Source organism: Mytilus californianus, unplaced genomic scaffold (assembly GCF_021869535.1).
Source record: "Mytilus californianus isolate M0D057914Y unplaced genomic scaffold, xbMytCali1.0.p SCAF_8, whole genome shotgun sequence".
In the NCBI taxonomy this organism is placed as follows: Eukaryota; Metazoa; Mollusca; class Bivalvia; order Mytilida; family Mytilidae; genus Mytilus; species Mytilus californianus.
In genome coordinates this window covers 106,002,400-106,023,106 of record NW_026262734.1, presented here as the reverse complement: position 1 = coordinate 106,023,106, position 20,707 = coordinate 106,002,400, and the positions used below count along the sequence as shown (strand labels likewise).

Below are 20,707 nucleotides of genomic sequence, written 5' to 3'. Positions count from 1 at the left end.
ACAGTGCAGGGAATTAAAATAGTTGTCGGACTGATATGATCTGATAGTAATGCAACTTTATAAAAAATATCATTGATCTATCATAAGTAGTTCTTATCAAACTAATTTAAGCAGAAAACTTAACAAATGTTGATGCCAACTACAACGTCATCATCACCACTGGAAAAGTAATACCTATGTCTCGCCTTCCATGATTTTGACTCAAGCACGACAAAAACTCTTTAAAATTCATACAAAGACTTTTTGAAAAAGGCTATACTAACCATTTCAGTGTAATTAAATTAGTTATAATTCTAAGAACAGATTTCAATTTAGCAGCTCCCTCCAGCATGCCATCTAATACTTGTGTAGAACTATTCTGTATCCTTGTGTTCAGTCGAGTGTGAAATTTACTGTCTTTAAGCATCTGTATAGCCTGCTCAGGATCCCCTTCCTGATCAGTAGCATCAATTAGTCCTTCCCATTCATCATCGCTACAAACCTCCTACAACAGCCAAATTTCTTATCATTTCTTTATGTTTACAAACAGGACATTGAAAAGAAACTTTACATTCAATAACAATGACTATCATCTACTTCATCTCTCCTGTTCTTTAAAAAGATACATTTCCTTGAGTTTAAGCATGAAATAATATGTCATTTCCAATATGCCAAATGAGGCAAGGCAGTCCTTGCCTGCTTCAATTTTAACTGAAATTTATCAAAATATCAAATACAATACCTATATGTTGTAGGCATTGTATTTCCACCTCTTATGATAAAAAAATAGTATATCTTCTCCATCGGAGGTGACTAGCATGAATTTTCTACACTCTGTACCCACTCAAGGTGTTAATGGGTTGAGATGAACAAATCAATCAATGTTGTAGCATTTATGTACCGTATTTGTTAAAACATTATCCCTCCTTCTAATTATTTCAACAGTTACAAATATACTTGACTTTACAGAAATTAAGCTGTGAGGACCTGAGAATGAAAAGCAAAGGACAAATGGAGATAAATTTATGATCTTTTTGGTGATCATTCCTTTCAATAACAACACACCATTTTTTCACAAGGCACATTAAAAACAGTCCTCAAGCTTAACCACACACACACCAGCCAAAGGCTTGTAATATTTATGTCGGGCCTTTAAAAAGTAAGTCTACAGACCAAAGGAATCTAATTAAATTTTATGTAAAATTGAGCTTTGGACCAATGCATTCAAAAGTTAATGTGAAGACTGTAAAAACTTTTAATACATTTTAATACCAACTCACCTCTCCATCCAGTTTAACATTTTCAATAGTTTTAGTTTTTTCTTTATTCTTATCTTTCTCTCTCTCAGGAATCCTCCGTACTGTTGTACGTCCTTCAATCTCTATACTGGGATATTCTTTCTCATAGTCTTTACTTATTCTATCTGGTCTCGGTGTTGGACTTATATTCTGTCAAAATCAAATTTATAATTTTACGGTGAAACATTTCTCCCATGGAAATATAACTGTTGTAAAATTCAGCATTTCAACAAACAGTGAAACCTGTCTTCTATGAACCCTGTATGAACGGGAAACATGTCTAAAGTGAACTTCTTTCTTTTATCAAGACATATGATAAATATATTCTTAGGGCTGTTCCACAATTTATTGGGTGGGGGAGGGAAGGGGGATGATGGGAGGCACACAAATTAACTAAGTATGGGTGGTTGCATTTTCCTTAGAATTTTATAAGAATAATAAGTTAACTGAAAATATTCATTTTTTGGTTTGTAAAGGTCTTAAAAAAGTGTGTCCCATTCCCCCCATGCATTAAATTCTGGAACAGCCCTTAGGTATCTTAAACAAATTTTTGTCTAAAAGTAAGAAAATCATCAGTTAAGATAGGTTTTACTATTCTTACATATAACTTATTAAACAACTGTAAAGAGATTTTTTTCTTTATAGTAATTTGTTACTTAATGATCAAAGTAAAACATATAACAAATTCTGCTGCAACATCGTTTGTAACGTTCATTTTGATTGAATAACGTGACCAATTTTCATGGCATCAATTCACAATTGATGCTATGAAAATGCAAGCACAAGCACAGACGACGTATGACAGATTTTAAATGTATGATTGAACTTTGTTTTCTGTCAGTTTCATTAGAATGGAGATAACAATATTGTATTTTAAGCTCCAATGGCATCAATTGGTGATTTGATGGTTGCAAAAAATCAGTTTACTGGCTCCCCTAACATGTCACCAGTTAACTTAATTTGCGACCATTAAATCACCAATTGTTGCCGTCGGAGCTTAAAATACAATACAGTTATCTCCTAAATGGAAGACATTGCACGAATTAAATATATTATCGGATAAATTGTTTTTTATTTAAATTTTAGAAAATAGGTGTTTCTTGTGCCATACCTATAAGCCATATACAAATATCTATATCAAGTTTAGAATTTAAATACTACACTAGCCATTCCTGTACACAATACATCTTGGTGAATCTTCCCTGAACATTTCTAATGTGAACTTTTTTTACAATTATACACAGAAATGTTTACAAAGCTAGCCACTCTAGCCCAAATGTGAAAAATATAAGACATAAACATGAATTGAGACTTTACAAAACTAGCCTTTCTAACCTAAAAACAATCTTGAACAGACACTTGAATAGTATTTCAAACTCTAATTAGCAGAATAATAATCTAAAAAGACTAAAGTTTATCGGTAAAAGTTACATTTCAAAATTGGTAGAAAATGTTCCTTTTAATTGGTAAGAATGTCCATCTGGGTATTAAATAATAAATTTCAGTCTTAAAAGCTGTTGACCTTAAATGAATACAAGTTAATGTTGTATAAAACTCTATAATTTAAGATTACTACTTTAATTACCTCCATCAATTCTAATAAACTTGATTCAAAATGTAAAATTCAATCCTTTTTTTTACAATTTTGTTTATTCAAAGCAGACAGGTGCTACCTTATATTTCTTAGGTATATTTCCCATAACATACTAGATATTTATGAAATATTGTATTTAAATCGGCCACACAATGACAACAACAAATTGTGAGTGCAATATGACTTACACGATAGGAATCATTCTTCTTCAACTAAAAACATATAATCAATTATATAGCGTGTGTGTATAGGTATGTGTACATAAGTGAAGGATTAACACATATGAAGTATATAATTTCAAAATCAAGTTGTTTATAAATTTATTTATCAAACATTCAGTCTTTTAATATGTATGTCTACTACTTTCAGGTCAATTTAGATGTGATAGCAGAATCTATATGTATCTGTGCTCGAAGGGAAAATTATGACCAAACATGTCAATATTTGATGATTTAAAAAATATGGTTAATATAACAAGAATGCATGGTTTGTTGTGCTAGGGGATACCCCACTGGTATTTGAAAGTATTGGAAAGGGGAGGAATAAGGTGTCTTACAGATCTGAAAAGTTTCACACTTTACAACTCATCACTTCCAAGCAACGGACCAAATATGAAGTCATTCTCATTGGTAGTACTGGAGAAATGTGTAACGAAAATTTTCAAGTTCATTCATCATATTGAAATATTCAAAGTATCAGCATACAGGAAGTATAGGTGTCTGACAGATCAAAAAAGTTCTTACACTTTACAAATCATCGCTGTCAAGAGACTGATTTTCAGAAGAAAAAAACAATTAATTTTTAACAGCGAAGCAAATTCTGCAAGGTATTCATTTATTCCTAAAGCAAAGATAACAGAACCTTTTTTGCCTCACATTTATTAGACTATCTTATACAGCAAATTTACCTCCCATGCTTAGAATAACAACTTTTTCAACGGAAAAAGAGAAAGGATTACTTATGGTGGTACCTAACACTACAGGGAGATAACTCTGTAAAAATCAGCTAAACGTTTTAATCACGTTGTTTTGTTAAGGAAATATTAAGCTTCTCAATGATCAAAATTAGTGTTTGTCAAACTGCTATATAACCAACGAAATTTTTCTGATAAAGTGGTTGGTTCAAATTATTTGAAATTTTTATATTTTTGTCAAAGGGTCAAAGTAAACATTTTGTCAAAATTTTATGAAAATTAAACGAGCCAAATTAATATTAGTCAAGGTGTTGGGTACCACCTTAAAAGACAAAACCTACCTCAATTTCTGGTTCTTTATCCTGTTAAACAGAGAGTTATTGTTAGTTTACACTTCAAACTTTAAGCACAACACAAAAACATTTATGATTTGTTATTCATATAAAGCTTAATCTCTAATAATTATGTTTTAGTCTCAAATATAAATTAAATAGTAAAAAAATACTTGCTTATAAATGTTTTAGGAGATATAAATCAAAATAAGAATGAACTTTTAAATTTATTATAAAATACACTAAAAAATGTCAGTTTTCATGCATGCAAATGACCATTCTGAAATTAGGAGAGCATTAGACATACAAAGGGCTCTTCCATTAAAATGAATGGGGTAGGGTAGGATGGGAAGTTTCATTTTTGGACAGTAGTTGTCGCTCATTTATGGTTGTTTGTCCATACAATGGGTCTCTTCCAATATGAAGCTATGGTATATACAGACCTACCACTGGAATGGGTCCTTTTTTGAAACCTCAAATATATCATTAGGTTGCATTTCACCAATTGTAAAATGTCTATGGGTTAGTTATGCTCATCTTTCAATTAGAGTTTTGTATAAATGCTGGTTTATTGTTTTAAATCAAATCAAGCTGTCAAAAATTGTATGTGTGATGACTAAGTAAAATATAAATGGGTTATGATTTTGCTGTGAAATACATTTATCGGTGGTGATTTTCACAAGACTTCAATATATGAATGGGTGTGTTTTTGAAATCCCAGCTGCACATCTGCACCCAAAATCCCATGTTGAGACCCTCCATGTTTGTCCATTGAATGTATGCAAAATTACTAAAAAGTATGATGTTTGTAGGGATATGTAGAAAAGTCCTTTCCTATCCTCCCACACCTATTTTAATGGAATAACCCTAACATAACGAAAGCTACCATCCTTCACAAATATGACCTACCTCACTAAGACCAGTATCCTGCCATTCCTCTGAGTGAGGTCTTTCTAGTTCCTGAGGGGGTGGTGTGGGTTCCTTTTCTTTTTCTATTTTTTCCTTCTCTGGTCCTTTTTTACTTGGACCCCATGCCTCTTTACTAGATGATATTTTTTCTCCATTTGGTGCTGGTGGCTCTTTACCTTTCTGTCAAAAACAAATATTGTATGTAGATGTCAATTTTATACTTTTAAGTTAAAACAAATTTAGATATCTACACCATATTGTAAATTATGGTAATAATATAGAGTGTATGACAAGATATTAATTTCTTTCCATACATTTCATATGAAAATTTAAGAGACATCTTTTACCGCCAAAAATCAAAATTTTTCAAAATGCCTGTATTTCACAAAACAAGCATACAGACCTATTAGTCTATTGAAAAATAAATCATTTATGATGTGTTCTTTTTTTTATTTCAGTAACAAACATTCTTATGCTCTTTGTGTAGTTTGTGATAAAAAATCAAAGTTTAAAGAGATGGTTTTATCAAGTTTATGTTCACCTTTGGAATTTCTTCAGCAATCACAAGGTCAACCATGGGTTAGTTCCTTAATCATGTTAATTATTTTATATTTTCCATAACTTTGAGATCTAAATATTCTAACTATTATTTTCCAAGATTTAGGAAAATTTGATAACTGAGTTTGTTTTTTTTCAAAATAATTGAATAAATACTAAATATATAACACCAGATTTGACTGTATGGTTGACAGACAGAAAGTTTGTTTGATTGTAAGTGTTACCCATATGCCATTGCAGAGGAAAAAATCTACAAAATTGTGGTGTAACATATAAAACAACTGATAAATTTGTAAAAACAATTATCCAATAGTTAGATGGAGATTTCAGAATGTCAGCAGTGTTAGTAGTGCAGGGGAAAACATTTTATACTTACATATGGTTGTCCTTCTGTCTCTGACTATAAGGAATGACTTAATTAGTAGAATGATATCAATTGTATTCAGACAAAGGCCGGGATTCTGCTTTTTAAATTGCAAATAAATATCAATCTCCAGTAAAAATGAGAAAAAGAGTCTACATTAATTGGCAGAGTGTAAGTTTTTCTAGACCTAAAGAACAAATTGGAACATACACGAGGGACTAAAGGTTATAATTCTTTGGGGTAAAACAAAAGATCTCTGATCCAAAATCAATCTATAAATGTGTTGTCATGCCATTTGTTTTAAGAAAGAAATGTCATTTGTTGTTATGACATTATAAGCCATCCAAATGCAAGCAGACAGTCAACAGATAACTGCTGTGATGTAAACAGCTAATCAAAAGTAAGCTGTAGGTCAACAGATAACTGCTGTGATGTAAATGGCTAATCAAATGTAAGCTGGAGGTCAACAAATAACTGCTGAGGTTAATGGTAAATCAGAAGTAAGCTGGAGGTCAACAGATAACTGCTGAGGTTAATGGCCAATCAGAAGTAAGCTGGAGGTCAACAGATAACTGCTGAGGTTAATGGCCAATCAGAAGTAAGCTGGAGGTCAACAGATAACTTCTGAGGTTAATGGCCAATCAGAAGTAAGCTGGAGGTCAACAAATAACTGCTTTGATGTAAAACAGCTAATAAAAAGTACGCTGTAGGTAAACAGATAACTGCTGTGATGTAAATGGCTAATCAAATGTAAGCCGGAGGTCAACCGATAACAACTGTTATGTTAATGGAAAATCAAAAGTAAGCCGAAGGTCAACAGATAACAACTGTGATGCAAACAGGTAATCAAAAGTAAGCCGGAGGTCAACCGATATCTGCTGTAGGTTTAATGGCCAATCAGAAGTAAGCTGAAGGTCAACAGATAACTGCTGTAATGTTAATGGCAAATCAGAAGTAGGCTGAAGGTCAACAGATAACTGCTGTTTTTCTCATAACAATTGTAGTTAAATAATGTTTTATGATTTGTCACTTTTTTTTGTGTTCAATTTCCAAGAATATAAAATTTAGTGTTTGTTGTATTTCTTTTAAGCAAGTTCCAAATAAATTCAATATAAAAACTAGATTATAAAACTGTATGATAATTTCCCATACCTTTTTCTCTTCCTCCATAGCCTTCTTTCGAGCCTTAGCCAGTATTTTAGAAGTTCCTGGTGGATGTGCTTTCTCTTGTGCCTGCTTTTCCTTTCTCATAACCATAGAAGCTGTGAGAGGCTGTGTAAAGGGACTTAGTAACTTGGTGTCTTCGTCTTTCACTATAAAGTATTTTTTAATGTAAATTCAAGACAAAATATTGTATCCAACTAAATGCAAAGAGTCAATCAAAAATCAAATCTGAGATTATACCACTGTACACTCTATATGTAAACCTTAGGCTAGGTAGCAATGCTTCATAGTGGTACATTGAGACGCAGAAAGAACTTTTCCAGGACTTTAAGATTGGGTACTTACTTTTGCGGGAATTCAGGATTAACACTTATTATGACTCATTGTAATTAATGCTTCAATTTTTTGAGAATTCAGGATTCAGCGTTTATTTTTCCAGGAGTTAGAAATGACATCCCCTCCTACCTCCCTCTACATTGTCAATCCTTCTTTGATTTATAAATGTAAGTAGGTGATTACAACTGCTACTTATTATAGTGTTCAATGTGTTTTGTACGAGGAAAATTTAAATTATATAATGTGAATTCATTATTGTTCATGTGGTACTTATTTTCATGAATTTTGTGGGCATGAAGAACAGTGTTCTCCCCAGGCCCTTAAAGGACCGCGGGCCCGCAATGTACAATTTTTTAGCGTGGTGCTATTGGTTTTACCGCGATGTATAGTTTTTGTCCATGGTGCTAAAAATTTTCTGTAAAAAAATCGTAATTCGGTAAAATTTTAAACGATTTGTTAAATCTATTCCTTGCGGTATAAATTTCCAGGTGAAATTTGACCAGTTCAAACCAGTTCAACACAGATTGTTTACACTACATGATCGATTTACCTTACGAGGTTTACCTTGTTGATTGGATTTAATCGATGTAATTAACACTTGTTACATGATTCTTTTGTGTTTTAATTAAGAGATCATAACTTTATGATCACAGATAACTATTTTATGGCTTCACTCACCAACCAAGCGCTGACCTGTGACAAGTCAGCAAATACTTTGTACACAAACAGTGTCAACTCGATAGTTATACACATGCCAGTACATTTTTTGTACATAATAAAATTGGCTCATTTCTCTATTCTTATATTATAGTATTATAATATGTCTCTTATTAAACCATGGCCAAAATTATCTTTCATTATGACATAGTTATTGCATGATAGTATCTGTCAACAAGTAATTCAAAGGGGGACGGACATCTGTACATATCACATGACCCACTTAGTTCACGTAGAATATTCAAGTTTATTTACTATTAAGTGCAATCTATTCTATCTTATAAATAAAATGCATGACTGTACCTTAACTGGATATCTATATCCATAATTAATGAATAACAGAAGTAATCTTGCAAATTTTATTCAAAGCACATGTTAAATCTATTTATATCTACTTCCTGTCATTTAGGCGGGAAAATAGGGAGACTTTGTTGTTGACATTGAATATGGTTACTTATAGAACATACAATAGACCTAAAGGTTAATATTTACATGAAATCTATGGCAAAATGTGTTTTAGAATTTATGAAAAATTTCTTTTCATTAAAATTTAGCATAGAAACTGGTTCAAATAATAAAACAATATTTGTTCTTGTTAATAATCTCCTTATGACAGGAATCGTTTCACATACAACAACTTTCTTTCTAGAAACTAGAAAGTTTTTTAAATTGAATATTTTTGTTCTCTTTTGAATGATATTTTATTTTTATTGATCAGGGATTTTATAAAAGATTTAATTACTTTAAATTCAGATGAATATTTTGTAATGAATCATGTTTTATTTATTTTTTAAAAATATTAAAGTATACAAACTGTATATTGATTTACTTCTTTTTTACCAATAATTTTCTGACTCAATGTCTATAGCTACATAACACAGTGCCACAGGCACAGTATTAAAACAAAACAAGAAACATAAAAACTGCAGTAACTAGAAAATTGTAGAAATATAGCGATGCGACGCGGCACAACTGATTATATGAATCATTTCACCAAGCTGTCCACGCGCGTTACCCCGGTGCTATCCTAAAATCCTGGGGAGAACACTGAAGAACCATTAATTTAAGTATTTAACAAAACACTCTTTTTGTTTGGCTTATTTGCAGAAATTGTTAAAACCACAGAAATATAATCTTCTTACTCCACAAAAATGTTACCTATGAAAATAGATGACTTCTCTGTGAAAACTGTAAATGCAGAAATTATTGCATGTATTTATTATTGTGATTTTTTAATAATGGACAAAAATGTGAGATTTTTTATTGCGATTTCAAGAAAATGCATAATATATGTAACAAATTCAGAATGCATGTTCTTATTACATGTATTATTGCAATACTCACCCAGTTGCATTATTCGCATTAATAAGAACCTTGCAATAATTTCTGAATTTACAGTAGCTAATTTCTTTACCTGAAACACCATCCCCAACAAATGAATGCATCAGTAAATCTGGCCAGGCCAATCTTGACCTGGGATTCTTTGTCAGTAGACCTTGTAAAAAGTCCTTAAATACTGATGACATGTTCTTAGGCCACTTGACTGGATCCTTTATTATCAGACTAACCAGCTGGAATATACTGTTGGTGTAGAATGGTGGGGTACCAGTAAACAGCTCATACAGGATACAACCTAAAGCCCTGAAAAATATGCAAATTGTGTTAACCAGTTCATACAGTACTTGTAATGTATGGCCATATCTTATATATATGTTGTTTTTCACAGCCTTGAAGAAGTCCAATACACCCTGCAAAGCTAAGCGTGTACGAGGTACAGGGGCTCTTTTCACACAAAAATCTAACGACAAAAATTTATCCTAAGTTATACTGAAATGTGCATGACTTATGAGTGTTTTTTCTAGTAAGATATTTGTGAAATTGATTGCTGAAGGGTATTAAACATGTTAAAATAAGGCATAAAGCAAGGCTTCCAAAACGGTCATATTTATATGTAAGTTTTATATGCCTGGTATGTGATGTGACCAATCAAAAAGCTGATAATTTTTTCAAGTCTGCCACAAAACATATTTCATCAATCTAGTGAAGTCATTTTCATTCATGTTCATTCGAAAATCAAAATTTGCTATTCTCAAATAAATTGTTTAAATATAGGATGTTTTTAAATATTCTTGAACAAGTGAGAGACTTTGGGAAGTCAAAGTAAACAGATATTTAGGATGGTATCTGAAAACTGTTACACTCTATCAGGCAGTAATTCATATCAACATTTCTCAAGCTTTTCAATACTTTACATATGCTATGGCAATTCAAAGATTAAATGCTATTTCTGAGCACTTTGTGGGATTCATTGTATGTATTTAAATGGATGGACATCATTTATGCATATGGGAATATATCATATATTCAGCTGTGTATGCTGAGAGAACAGGTGCCAATTTTGCCTAAATGTCCAGCATAATTAATCATTTTTTAATTCTGACAAATCATTTCTAATATTTGCTATATACCAAAATTGTAAATGTAATTGAGGACATTGTTATGATGATCTCACAGTAACTTGACATACAGATATTTGTAGCTTTTTTAATAGGTAAATTACGTCTTAACAGCGCACAGCATTTCTATTTTTATTTCGAGTATTTAATTTGTTTTAATATATATCTCTTGTTCATCCACTATATAAACTATTTTTAGCACTTAAAAAAATAGTGTTCTCTAAAAAACAAACTTACCACAAGTCAGCTGTATGATCATAAGGTTTCTCTTCAACAAGTTCTGGTGACATATACAATGGTGTACCCTGAAACAGAGCACGACATAAGATAAAATAAAGATAAAAGATAAAATAGACAGCATTATTTCACACGAAAAAAGCTTGCTACGGGATATTATTATTCTACATGTTCCTTTTTCTTTAGCTATGTGTAAACGTTGAACTTTGTATGCCATATGGTCATAGTTGAAGTCCGTATAGTGACCTATAGTTACTAACTTCTACTTCATTTTGTCTCTGGTGGAGAGTTGTCTCATTAGCAATCAAATCACATCTTACAGTTAAAAAGTTTGTCTTGCACTCCAAAAGATATTGGAATGATTCAATTTCTGAAAAACAGAAATTAAAGATCATGCCTAAATGGCAATTACTTGCTTAGATCAACTCAATACATCCCAAACCAAAGTAGTTCAATTGACAAATGTAGGTCACAGTGACTTCTATCTTGATACTATCATACTGACCTACACTCAAGGGTGCATTTATAGTGATTAAGATTTTAACACAATGTTGACCTCTGTACCCCAATTTTTGACATTTTTACCTATTATGTCTGTTTGTTTTGCTCACACATTGTTGCCAATATAATGGAATTCTATGAGACTGTCATACAAGTGAGAGGTTTAGCTAGATATAAAACCAGGTTTAATCCACCATTTTCTACATAAGGAAATGACTGGACCAAGTCAGGGATATGACAGTTGTTTTCCATTCATTTGATGTGTTTGAGCTTTTGATTTTACTGTTTGATAAGGGACTTTCCGTTTAAAATTTTCCTTGAAGTTAGGTATTTTTGTTATCTTACTTTTTTCATACACTGTATGAAATTATACACTATTTAACACAATCCTGTTATGTACAGTGACTGAGATATTATAATCTTTGAAATGAAACTTGATCAAAATCAATGAAGATGAAAAGGTAGGTCACAAAAACCTTATTTGTCAATATAATGACTTAAAAAAACATACATCAGTAATAAAACATATATTATGTGCTTATTGAAGTCTTGTACAATGACTATTAGAGCAGAGCTCACCTTAATGGATGTCAGAACCAGTGTATTAAAACTCATAGCTCTGGCAAATCCAAAATCACAAAGTTTGATAATTCCCCCCTTTCCAAGTAGGATATTTTGTGGTTTCATGTCTCTGTGGAGTATTCTGTGTGAGTGGAGATAATACAGAGCTGATACCAACTGACAGGCTATCACCTGTACCTGGAATGAAAAAAAAAAATCACATGTATGTATCATTAGAATCCGTAATTTTGATTGGCTGACAATATTCCTCTGGCACTCCAATATCATATGTTATTTCTGTATAAAAATACAACATCTATGATTGCTCATGCTATCCGTAACAATGTTAAATAATGCATTGAAAAAAAAACAACGAAAACCTTGATATAACTCTTAATTTTATAGTTCTAGAATAAAAATGTAATTATAAAAATTTAATACTTCTTGTTATAATTCTATAGGGTTGTAAAAGTATTGATTGTAAGCATATTTTTTAATAAGAAGCTCTTTCGCGCTTCATACCAAATGTGATTTGGTCAATGCTTTTACACCCCCAATAACATTATAAAAAGAAGCATTCAATTCTTAAATAATAGTAAAAAATTAGGCCACATCAAATATACTTTGATCTTCTGAAATCCAAAAGTCAAATCTAGAGAAAGTTTAAATAACAAAATGACTATAAGTTATATGAAATTATGATAGGTGATAAAGTATGCTAGAAGTTTTGAAATAATATTTTAAATCAAACGTCACTGTAAACCACAAACGCACATGTATTAACCCCACCTCAAACATTAGGTTTGCAACAGTCTTTATTATATATTCTCTTTTGACTCCTAATTAAATCTAAAGAATCCTAAATTTAGAAACCAAACTCATGACATTTAATGGTAAAAATTCATAACAATCCATGAAGGTTTACAAAAGAGTTTAAACCCTGACTGTCTGTAAATGTTAACTGTAAAAAACTAAGTCCCTCTATTAGAAAATACTGAAAATGAAAAAAAAAAATATTTTCAAAAGTTTACTTTTGACATTATTAATTGATGTGTAACAAATTTCAACCCCAGACTGAATCTATTTGTTAAATGTAATAAAAACTCCATTTATCAGTTAAATACTGTATTTTGGTCATAACTAAGCTTCTGTCCAAATTTCCTAAAATTCCATTAAGGTTTGACAAAGTTATTGATGACTAAAAAAACTTTAACCTCAGACTGTATCTACTTGTTAACTGTCAAAAAACTAAGTCTATTTATCAGTAAAATACGGAAAAATGAAAATAAATATCTTCAAAATTTTGCTCTGGATACTGTATTTTGGTCATAAACAAGCATCTGTCCAAATTTTATAAAATCCATGTAGGTTTGACAAAGTTATTGATTTCTTAAAAAAACTTTAACCACAGACTGAACCTAGATGTTGACGCCTCCAACGCCAACGACATAATCTATGATCGCTTTGTATAGACTTTCTTAAGCTTGACAAAAATCTGCTATATCAAACTTGGCCTCTATTTTGTCATGAAAAACAACATAGCAAAATTTGAAAACCATTAGTTCACAAGAAATTGCACGAACACAGCTCATTCAGCTGGAGCCACCAACCTAACCACCAGTTGCACTACCCCAAATTAATAACATGATCCAATTGAATAAAATCTGACAAATAGATTAAAAAATATCAATCTAGAGAGATTCTGATAATTTGTACTTTATATGGAGGAATTCCTATTAGGTTTAAGTAAAAAAATCAGGGTTAGTGATGAAGAGACCACAAAATAATATTACTTTTATCATATAGGTGATTTTAATTATTAAAGCAAATACCTGTTCCTCAGGCAAACTTCCATCATCTTCTAAAATCTGGAATAATTCTCCTTCAGCATAATCTGTCACAACAACCACCTGGTGACAAAGACTCAGTAATTTAATATTCAAAATATGATAATCAGAACACATTATAAAAGTTGTTTAAGTCCAATATTGGTATTGGACACTTATCCCTTTTAACCACTTAACTAATTCCTCATAATGGCTAAGTCTTCTTTTTTTATCCCAAGATAAATAATGTATGGGTAAAACACAATATTTCTTTTCCACGAATTAACTAGGGAAGTGTGGATTATACAAACATTACCATACCTATCAATGTTCTTTAAGTAAAAAAATTTTATCTATAAGATGTGCTGACACACTTAAGTGTCTCGATTGATCCAATATATATGAATCAACAAAATTCTAAAAAGACTATTTATAAAATGTGCTGACACACTGAAATTACCATCTTGATCTAATATTTGAATCATTTTAATGATAAATGGATGGAAACTTGAACAGAAGTTTACTCTATAGAATTGTTTTACATTTGTTTTCCCTGTGGACTTTTAAAGCTTACTATACCACAGAGATTTTGCTCATTGTTGAAGAAGGTAAAAAGACCTGTAGTTATTTACATCCATGTTCCTTGGAAAGGTTTGTGTGAAAGTAAAACTAGTTTTATACCTATACAAAGTCAGACTTTCTAGACCATGCGTTGTTTGTTGTTGGTCAGTGGTGTAGCCAGGGTGGAAATGATGTGGATGTGTAACTGTCGCCGAGCGGAGCGAGTCGAAAAAATTTGGGACCATTTTATGCAGAAAATTATATTTTTTCGGACAATTTCCCTGTATACATGCATGTGTACTCCACTACAATCCGACACTAGTTGGATTTTTGTTTAATTTCGAAAAATCCACCAATATATATAATATTTCCAACAGAATTTTATTGTTATATCGAATCTACCATCATTCAATTCAGAAATATTTTATGTAAAAGTTTCACATCCAATCTTATATTTGACATCTCAAAACAGACTCATTACAGCGGCACTTCTATGTATGGAACTTCGGAATATAGGAAATGAAGTGACCCCCTTTCCCGGAATTCGAGCCTGCTCAAGGGGTTTTTGATCACTTGTCTTCACGCTTTGCAGGGGACATGGAAATACCGGGCGTCCGTACGTTCCGTCTTGTAAGCGCTGTCATGTGTACAATTCTTGCCAGATTTTTGTGAAACTAATATCATCAGCAATGTCTTTGACACTTGCGAAAATAAGTCCTGATCAAATATTTTTAACCAATTATGCCCCTTGGAAATATAAATTATAATGGAAATCCCATTGTATTTCATCTGAAGCTTTTATTTCTCTCGAGATATTAATAAAAAAACCTTTAAAGAAAAAAGTGATTTTTTAATTGTTGCCCTTGTATCTTGGATAGATAAAATATGTGCAATGCAGGGACATTGGAACTCTGTTCTTTTATTGAAAATAAAATAAATACTTGTATCTAGATGGAAACCCGGGAATGATAACACTCCAATACAAATAGAGTTTTTATCACGTCGTCTTTCGTGTCACAGAAAACGATATCAGGATATGATGGTTTATTTTTTAACTAGTAACGCTGCTATGTCATCGCTCTGCTTGGCTCAATTTCAGACCAAACATGTCGGCAGGTCTGCGTATCATCATCATCCTCTGCGCTTGCCGTAGCCGATGACGTAGACTTTTTACGAAAAAACTTTTCTTCGATTAATCCATCTTGTTTACATAAACTAAATGATCCTAAAGGAAAGCCTAAGACCACGCATACTGCTTCGGAAATGATTGGAAGCAGCAGCTATTCTCATATCCTCACCCATGTTACATTCGGATACCACCGTGTGTATCTGCTGTGAATACATGCAATTATATTTATTTTTTTATTTTTTTATTTTTTTTTGTCAAAATGATGTGGATGCTTGAGCATCTGAGCATACATGCAAGCTACGCCACTGTTGGTCGTCTTTGTTTTTACATTTGTTTTTGAAGGATGATGGATGGCTGCTTAACGTCCAGCGGAAAATAGTTATGCATATTTAGGACGGGAACATGTTAATGTAATATGAATATAACCCTGCTTTGTACTAGACCGACACACTGAGCTGGCTTTTTAACACACTAGTTCACTAGGTAACAGTCCACAGGAAGACATGTCACCCGGACACATTATTTTGACTCCGAGCCGACCAGTCTTTGCTCTTACTCCTTAATGCTGCGCGCTTAGCGTAGAAGCAGCAAATACCAATTTTAAAGTCTTTGGTTTGACCCGGCCTTGGTTTGAACCCATGACCTCCCACACTCCAGGTGAAAAAACTACCATGAGACCACTGAGGCGGTTGTTTTTGAAGGATGTTGGTGAATGGTTTGGCCTGTTGTACTGCCCAACATTTTTGGTAATTCCCTCTTAATATCCTTTTCCATGTAAAATTAATTTTAATAACTGTCTATGTCATACCTCTTTGTCAGTTTCAAAACTGTCCAACATTTCAATAATATTTTCATGATGTAAGTTTCTCATGATCTCGATCTCTCTTCGTAAGTTTCTTAACTCCTTTTCTGGTTTTCCTACTTTTGGAATGAATTTTAAGGCCACCACCTAAAATACATACAAGATATTATTTAAACGGTTATATCTACAGAATTGTATTTAAATGAGCTGCATCAGATAGAAATTGACCTTATGCAAATGAATATCAATACATCTGTTAACCTATTTCTGTTGAAAATATCTCTACATGCTCTATGCAAAGTCTGTAACTGTTTGAAAATTAAGTTGATACAAAACAGGCCAAAATTCATCTTTTATTTCGTATTTGAATGTTCCAAAATCAATCAAAGTCTTGTACATGTACATGTACATCATGCATGTCATGTATATGTTCACTTGCATAAGGTTGATTTAAATATTTAAGATGATTGATTGTTGCTTACTTCAAGTTCATTTTTAGATGAAATTTAACCATTAATGATTTTATATCTTCAAACATGTGCTTGTGATTTACATCATTGCATAATGTTATACTTTTCTTCATCTCTCAAATAAAAAAAAAAATATTTCGGTAATTTAATAAAAATCATCCACCCACAAGCATTTGAATATTAGAATTTAAATCTTGGTGCAATGCTCTACAAACCTTTAATATAAAATTTGTAAGGGTTCCGCGGAACCCAGTGTCTGGCCTACTTTTGCTGTTAGTCGCAGGCTCAACAAAAATGGGGAAAAAATTATTAAAAATTTTCCTCTAGATACGATCTTTTGATTGTAAGAAGTTCTGTTCAAGTTTGTTAAGAATCCAAGAAGGAATCTAATAAATGTTTTAAAAACTTTTACTGCAGACTGTACGTAATGTTAACTGGAATAAAAATAAGTCCGTTTATAAGTAATATACGGAAAAACAGGAAATAATTTTTTACAAAATTTCCTTCTAGATACTAGCTTTTGATCATAAACAAGCTTCTGTCCAAGTTTGGTACAAATCCAGGATAGTTTAAGAAAGTTATTAAAATTCTGAAAGCTTTAACCACAAAGTGAATGTAATGTTAACTGGCAGAAAAACTAAGTCCATTTATAAGTAAAATACAGACAAACTGGATTTTTTTTTAACAAAATTTACTTTTGAATACTATACTATGATCACAAACAAGCTTCTGTCCAAGTTTGGTACAAATACAGGATAGTTTAAGAAAGTTATTAAAATTTTAAAAACTTTAACCACAGAGTGAATGTTATGTTAACTGGCAGAAAAACTAAGTCCATATATGAGTAAAATACGGATAAACAGGTTTTTTTTTTCACAAAATTTTCTTCTGGATACAATCTTATAATTATAAACAAGCTTCTGTCCAAGTTTGGTACAAATCTAGGATAGTTTAAGAAAGTTATTAAAATTTGAAAAACTTTAACCACAGAGTGAATGTAATGTTAACTGGCAGAAAAACTAAGTCCATTTATGAGTAAAATACGAATAAACAGGATTTTTTTTTTAACAAAATTTACTTTTGAATACTATACTATGATCACAAACAAGCTTCTGTCCAAGTTTGGTACAAATCCAGGATAGTTTAAGAAAGTTATTAAAATTTGAAAAACTTTAACCACAGAGTAAATATTTGTGGACGCCGCCGCCGCTGACGGAATGTAGGAATGCTATGTCTCGCTTTTGCGACAAAAGTCGCAGGCTCGACAAAAAGGTGAAAAAAAAAGATGCATGCAGTCGATTAAATTATGCAATAAATACATGCCTTGCATGCCTTTTATACATTGACACACATATTACATATTTTCTACATGGAAATGTGCAGTGTATGATTTTTGTGTGTACTGAAGACATGTTTTTACCTGTGATGAAAACTTTTTTCTTCCTTTATAGACTTTACCAAAAGATCCTTCACCAATAATTTCCAGAACATGATAGTTGTCCATTTTTAGTTTATTCTTCCTGGAAAAAAAATGTTATACATGCATTGCATTACTTTTAATAACTAATGTTTGTAATAAACTATTTTCGTATTACCATCTTTTTACTTCAGATTTTATAATTTTTCGACAGGTTACCTACTCTGTGGTAGGACATCCTGGTACTTGGTCAGGTAGGAGCAACCAAAAGAAGTAAAATCAAACATATAATCAGTGCAACTTGGGGGGAAAGTTTACTGTTTTCCGAAGATTTTGTTGTGTATAGAAAACATACAACAGTTAATTTCCCACCTAAATTGTACCGATCGTAAGTTTGATTTTACTTCTTTCGGATGCTCTTACACCAAATGATGTAGAAGTTTACAACTATAGGTCACCGTACAGCCTAAACAATGAGAAAAACCCTTCCCCATAGTATGCTGTAAAAGGCCCAGAAATGACAAATATTAAACAAATAAAACGAGAAAACCAACTTCATCAATTAAACTGATCGAAAAGATTATGTCTTCAACCTGTGAAAATCAACCACAATCCATCCTGTTAAGGGTTTAGTACATGATACATTTATAATACAATGATCAAATTTTGCTGCATCTCAAAGCCTTTTACAAACCAAAGTCTGTTTAGAATTGCCCACAATTGTGCTTAATAACATAAATAAAGTAAGAACCTAGGACCCCTTCCCCCTTTCTAATAAATATATCTAACAAGAGTAACTAGTGCACACGCTGAAATGTCTCGCCTTCTTTACTAACCATTGATTTTATGTTGATAGTCCTAAATACAAAGCTTTACTACAAGTAACACATAAACTTAACATGATCCAAGTGGAGTCAAGGTCAGATAAACCAAACGAGAAATACATGTACACCTTACAATCATTCAATAAACCAAACATAGTTGACCTATTGCTTATTGTTTCTAAGAAACCGTCTTAAACAAGAAAACTTAACATTGACCAATGAACCATGAAAATGAGGTCAAGGTCAGATGAACCATGCCAGACAGACATGTACACCTTACAATCAATTTAGGCATTAAATATAGTTGACCTATTGCTTATAGTATCTAAGAAACAAACTTAACCATGAAAACTTAACATTGACAATGAACTATGAAAATGAGGTCAAGGTCAGATGATACCTGCCAGACAGACATATACACCTAATTACAATCCTTCCATACATCAAATATAGTTGATCTATTGCTTATAGTTGAAGAAAAACAGACAAAAGCACAAAAACTTAACACTGAGAAATGAACCGTGAAAATGAGGTCAAGGTCAAATAAAACCTGCAAGACTGGCATGTACATCATAAAATATTTCCATACACCATTTATAGTTGACCTACTGCATATAGTATAAGAAAAAAAGACCAAAACTCAAAAACTTAACTTTGACCACTGAACCATGAAAATGAGGTCAAGGTCAGATGACACCTACCAGTTGGACATGTACACCTTACAATCATTCCATATACCAAATATAGTAGACCTACTGCTTATAGTATCTGATATATGGACTTGACCACGAAAACTTAACCTTGTTCACTGATCCATGAAATGAGGTCGAGGTCAAATGAAAATTGTCTGATGGGCATGAGGACCTTGCAAGGTACTCACATACTAAATATAGTTATCCTAATACTCATAATAAGAAAGAAATTAACATTACAAAAAATGTTGACTTTTTTTTTCAAGTAGTCACTGAACCATGAAAATGAGGTCAAGGAAATGGACATATGACAGACGGAAACTTCGTAACATGAGGCATCTATATACAAAGTATGAAGCATCCAGGTCTTCTAGCTTCTAAAATATAAAGCTTTTAAGAAGTTAGCTAACGTCGCCGCCGGATCACTATCCCTATGTCGAGCTTTCTGCGACAAAAGTCGCAGGCTCGACAAAAATGATTAAGGACAAATAAAGAAACGTATTCACTTATATACATAGGAATCAGTACAAAGAGGGATAACTCCAATGTTAACTTGTATCTCTTTTTCCTGTCTCATCTGGAAATTTTTTATTTAGGGTCCAGATAAAGACAATTTAAAACTGTATTATAATATAAATCTTCATTTGTCATGATCAAGATATAAGGAATTTCTTAATGTATTTTTTTTTAATAGGTCTATTGATCTATAACATGTATAAGGAACCATTTTCAATGTCGACTGGAAATCCCCATATTTCCCCCCTAAATAATAGGATTTTGTAACGAAACATAAATATAAATTTAACATGTGCTTATGGATAATGTTAGGGAGATTACTTCTTTTATTTATTTATTTTGGAAACAGATATCCAGTTTGAAGGTTCAGTCATGCATTTTTATTTATACAATAGATTGGAACTAAGTAAACCTGAATTTTCAACATAAATAAATTGGGTCATGTGAGATCATGTGATATGTACAGGTGTCGGTCCAATGAAATTTACCATATTGACAGGTAATACAGTTTGGCACCCAACTATTATGCAATAAATATGCCATAATTAAAG

The 20,707-nt window shown here is 32.0% G+C and overlaps 1 protein-coding gene across 6 annotated transcripts in view; it reads right to left on the bottom strand.

The window, feature by feature from the left end:
• Positions 1-20,707, bottom strand: part of LOC127711558 (serine/threonine-protein kinase 36-like) — a 55,741-nt gene that overhangs the window by 31,692 nt on the left and 3,342 nt on the right. For 2 of the 6 annotated variants that reach the window (XM_052217643.1, XM_052217645.1), the window contains exons 2-14: positions 18,128-18,227; positions 16,244-16,384; positions 13,752-13,829; positions 11,938-12,117; positions 10,858-10,925; positions 9,579-9,805; positions 7,100-7,260; positions 5,960-5,983; positions 5,026-5,205; positions 4,126-4,146; positions 3,060-3,083; positions 1,260-1,427; positions 264-484 (exon numbers count right to left, since the gene is read on the bottom strand). In XM_052217643.1, coding sequence (XP_052073603.1) covers positions 264-484; positions 1,260-1,427; positions 3,060-3,083; positions 4,126-4,146; positions 5,026-5,205; positions 5,960-5,983; positions 7,100-7,260; positions 9,579-9,805; positions 10,858-10,925; positions 11,938-12,117; positions 13,752-13,829; positions 16,244-16,384; positions 18,128-18,211 — 1,577 coding nt within the window. In that variant the 5' untranslated portion in view covers positions 18,212-18,227. The remainder of the gene's footprint in view (positions 1-263; positions 485-1,259; positions 1,428-3,059; positions 3,084-4,125; positions 4,147-5,025; positions 5,206-5,959; positions 5,984-7,099; positions 7,261-9,578; positions 9,806-10,857; positions 10,926-11,937; positions 12,118-13,751; positions 13,830-16,243; positions 16,385-18,127; positions 18,228-20,707) is intronic. The other 4 variants (XM_052217646.1, XM_052217649.1, XM_052217647.1 and 1 more) reach the window with 3 other exon arrangements.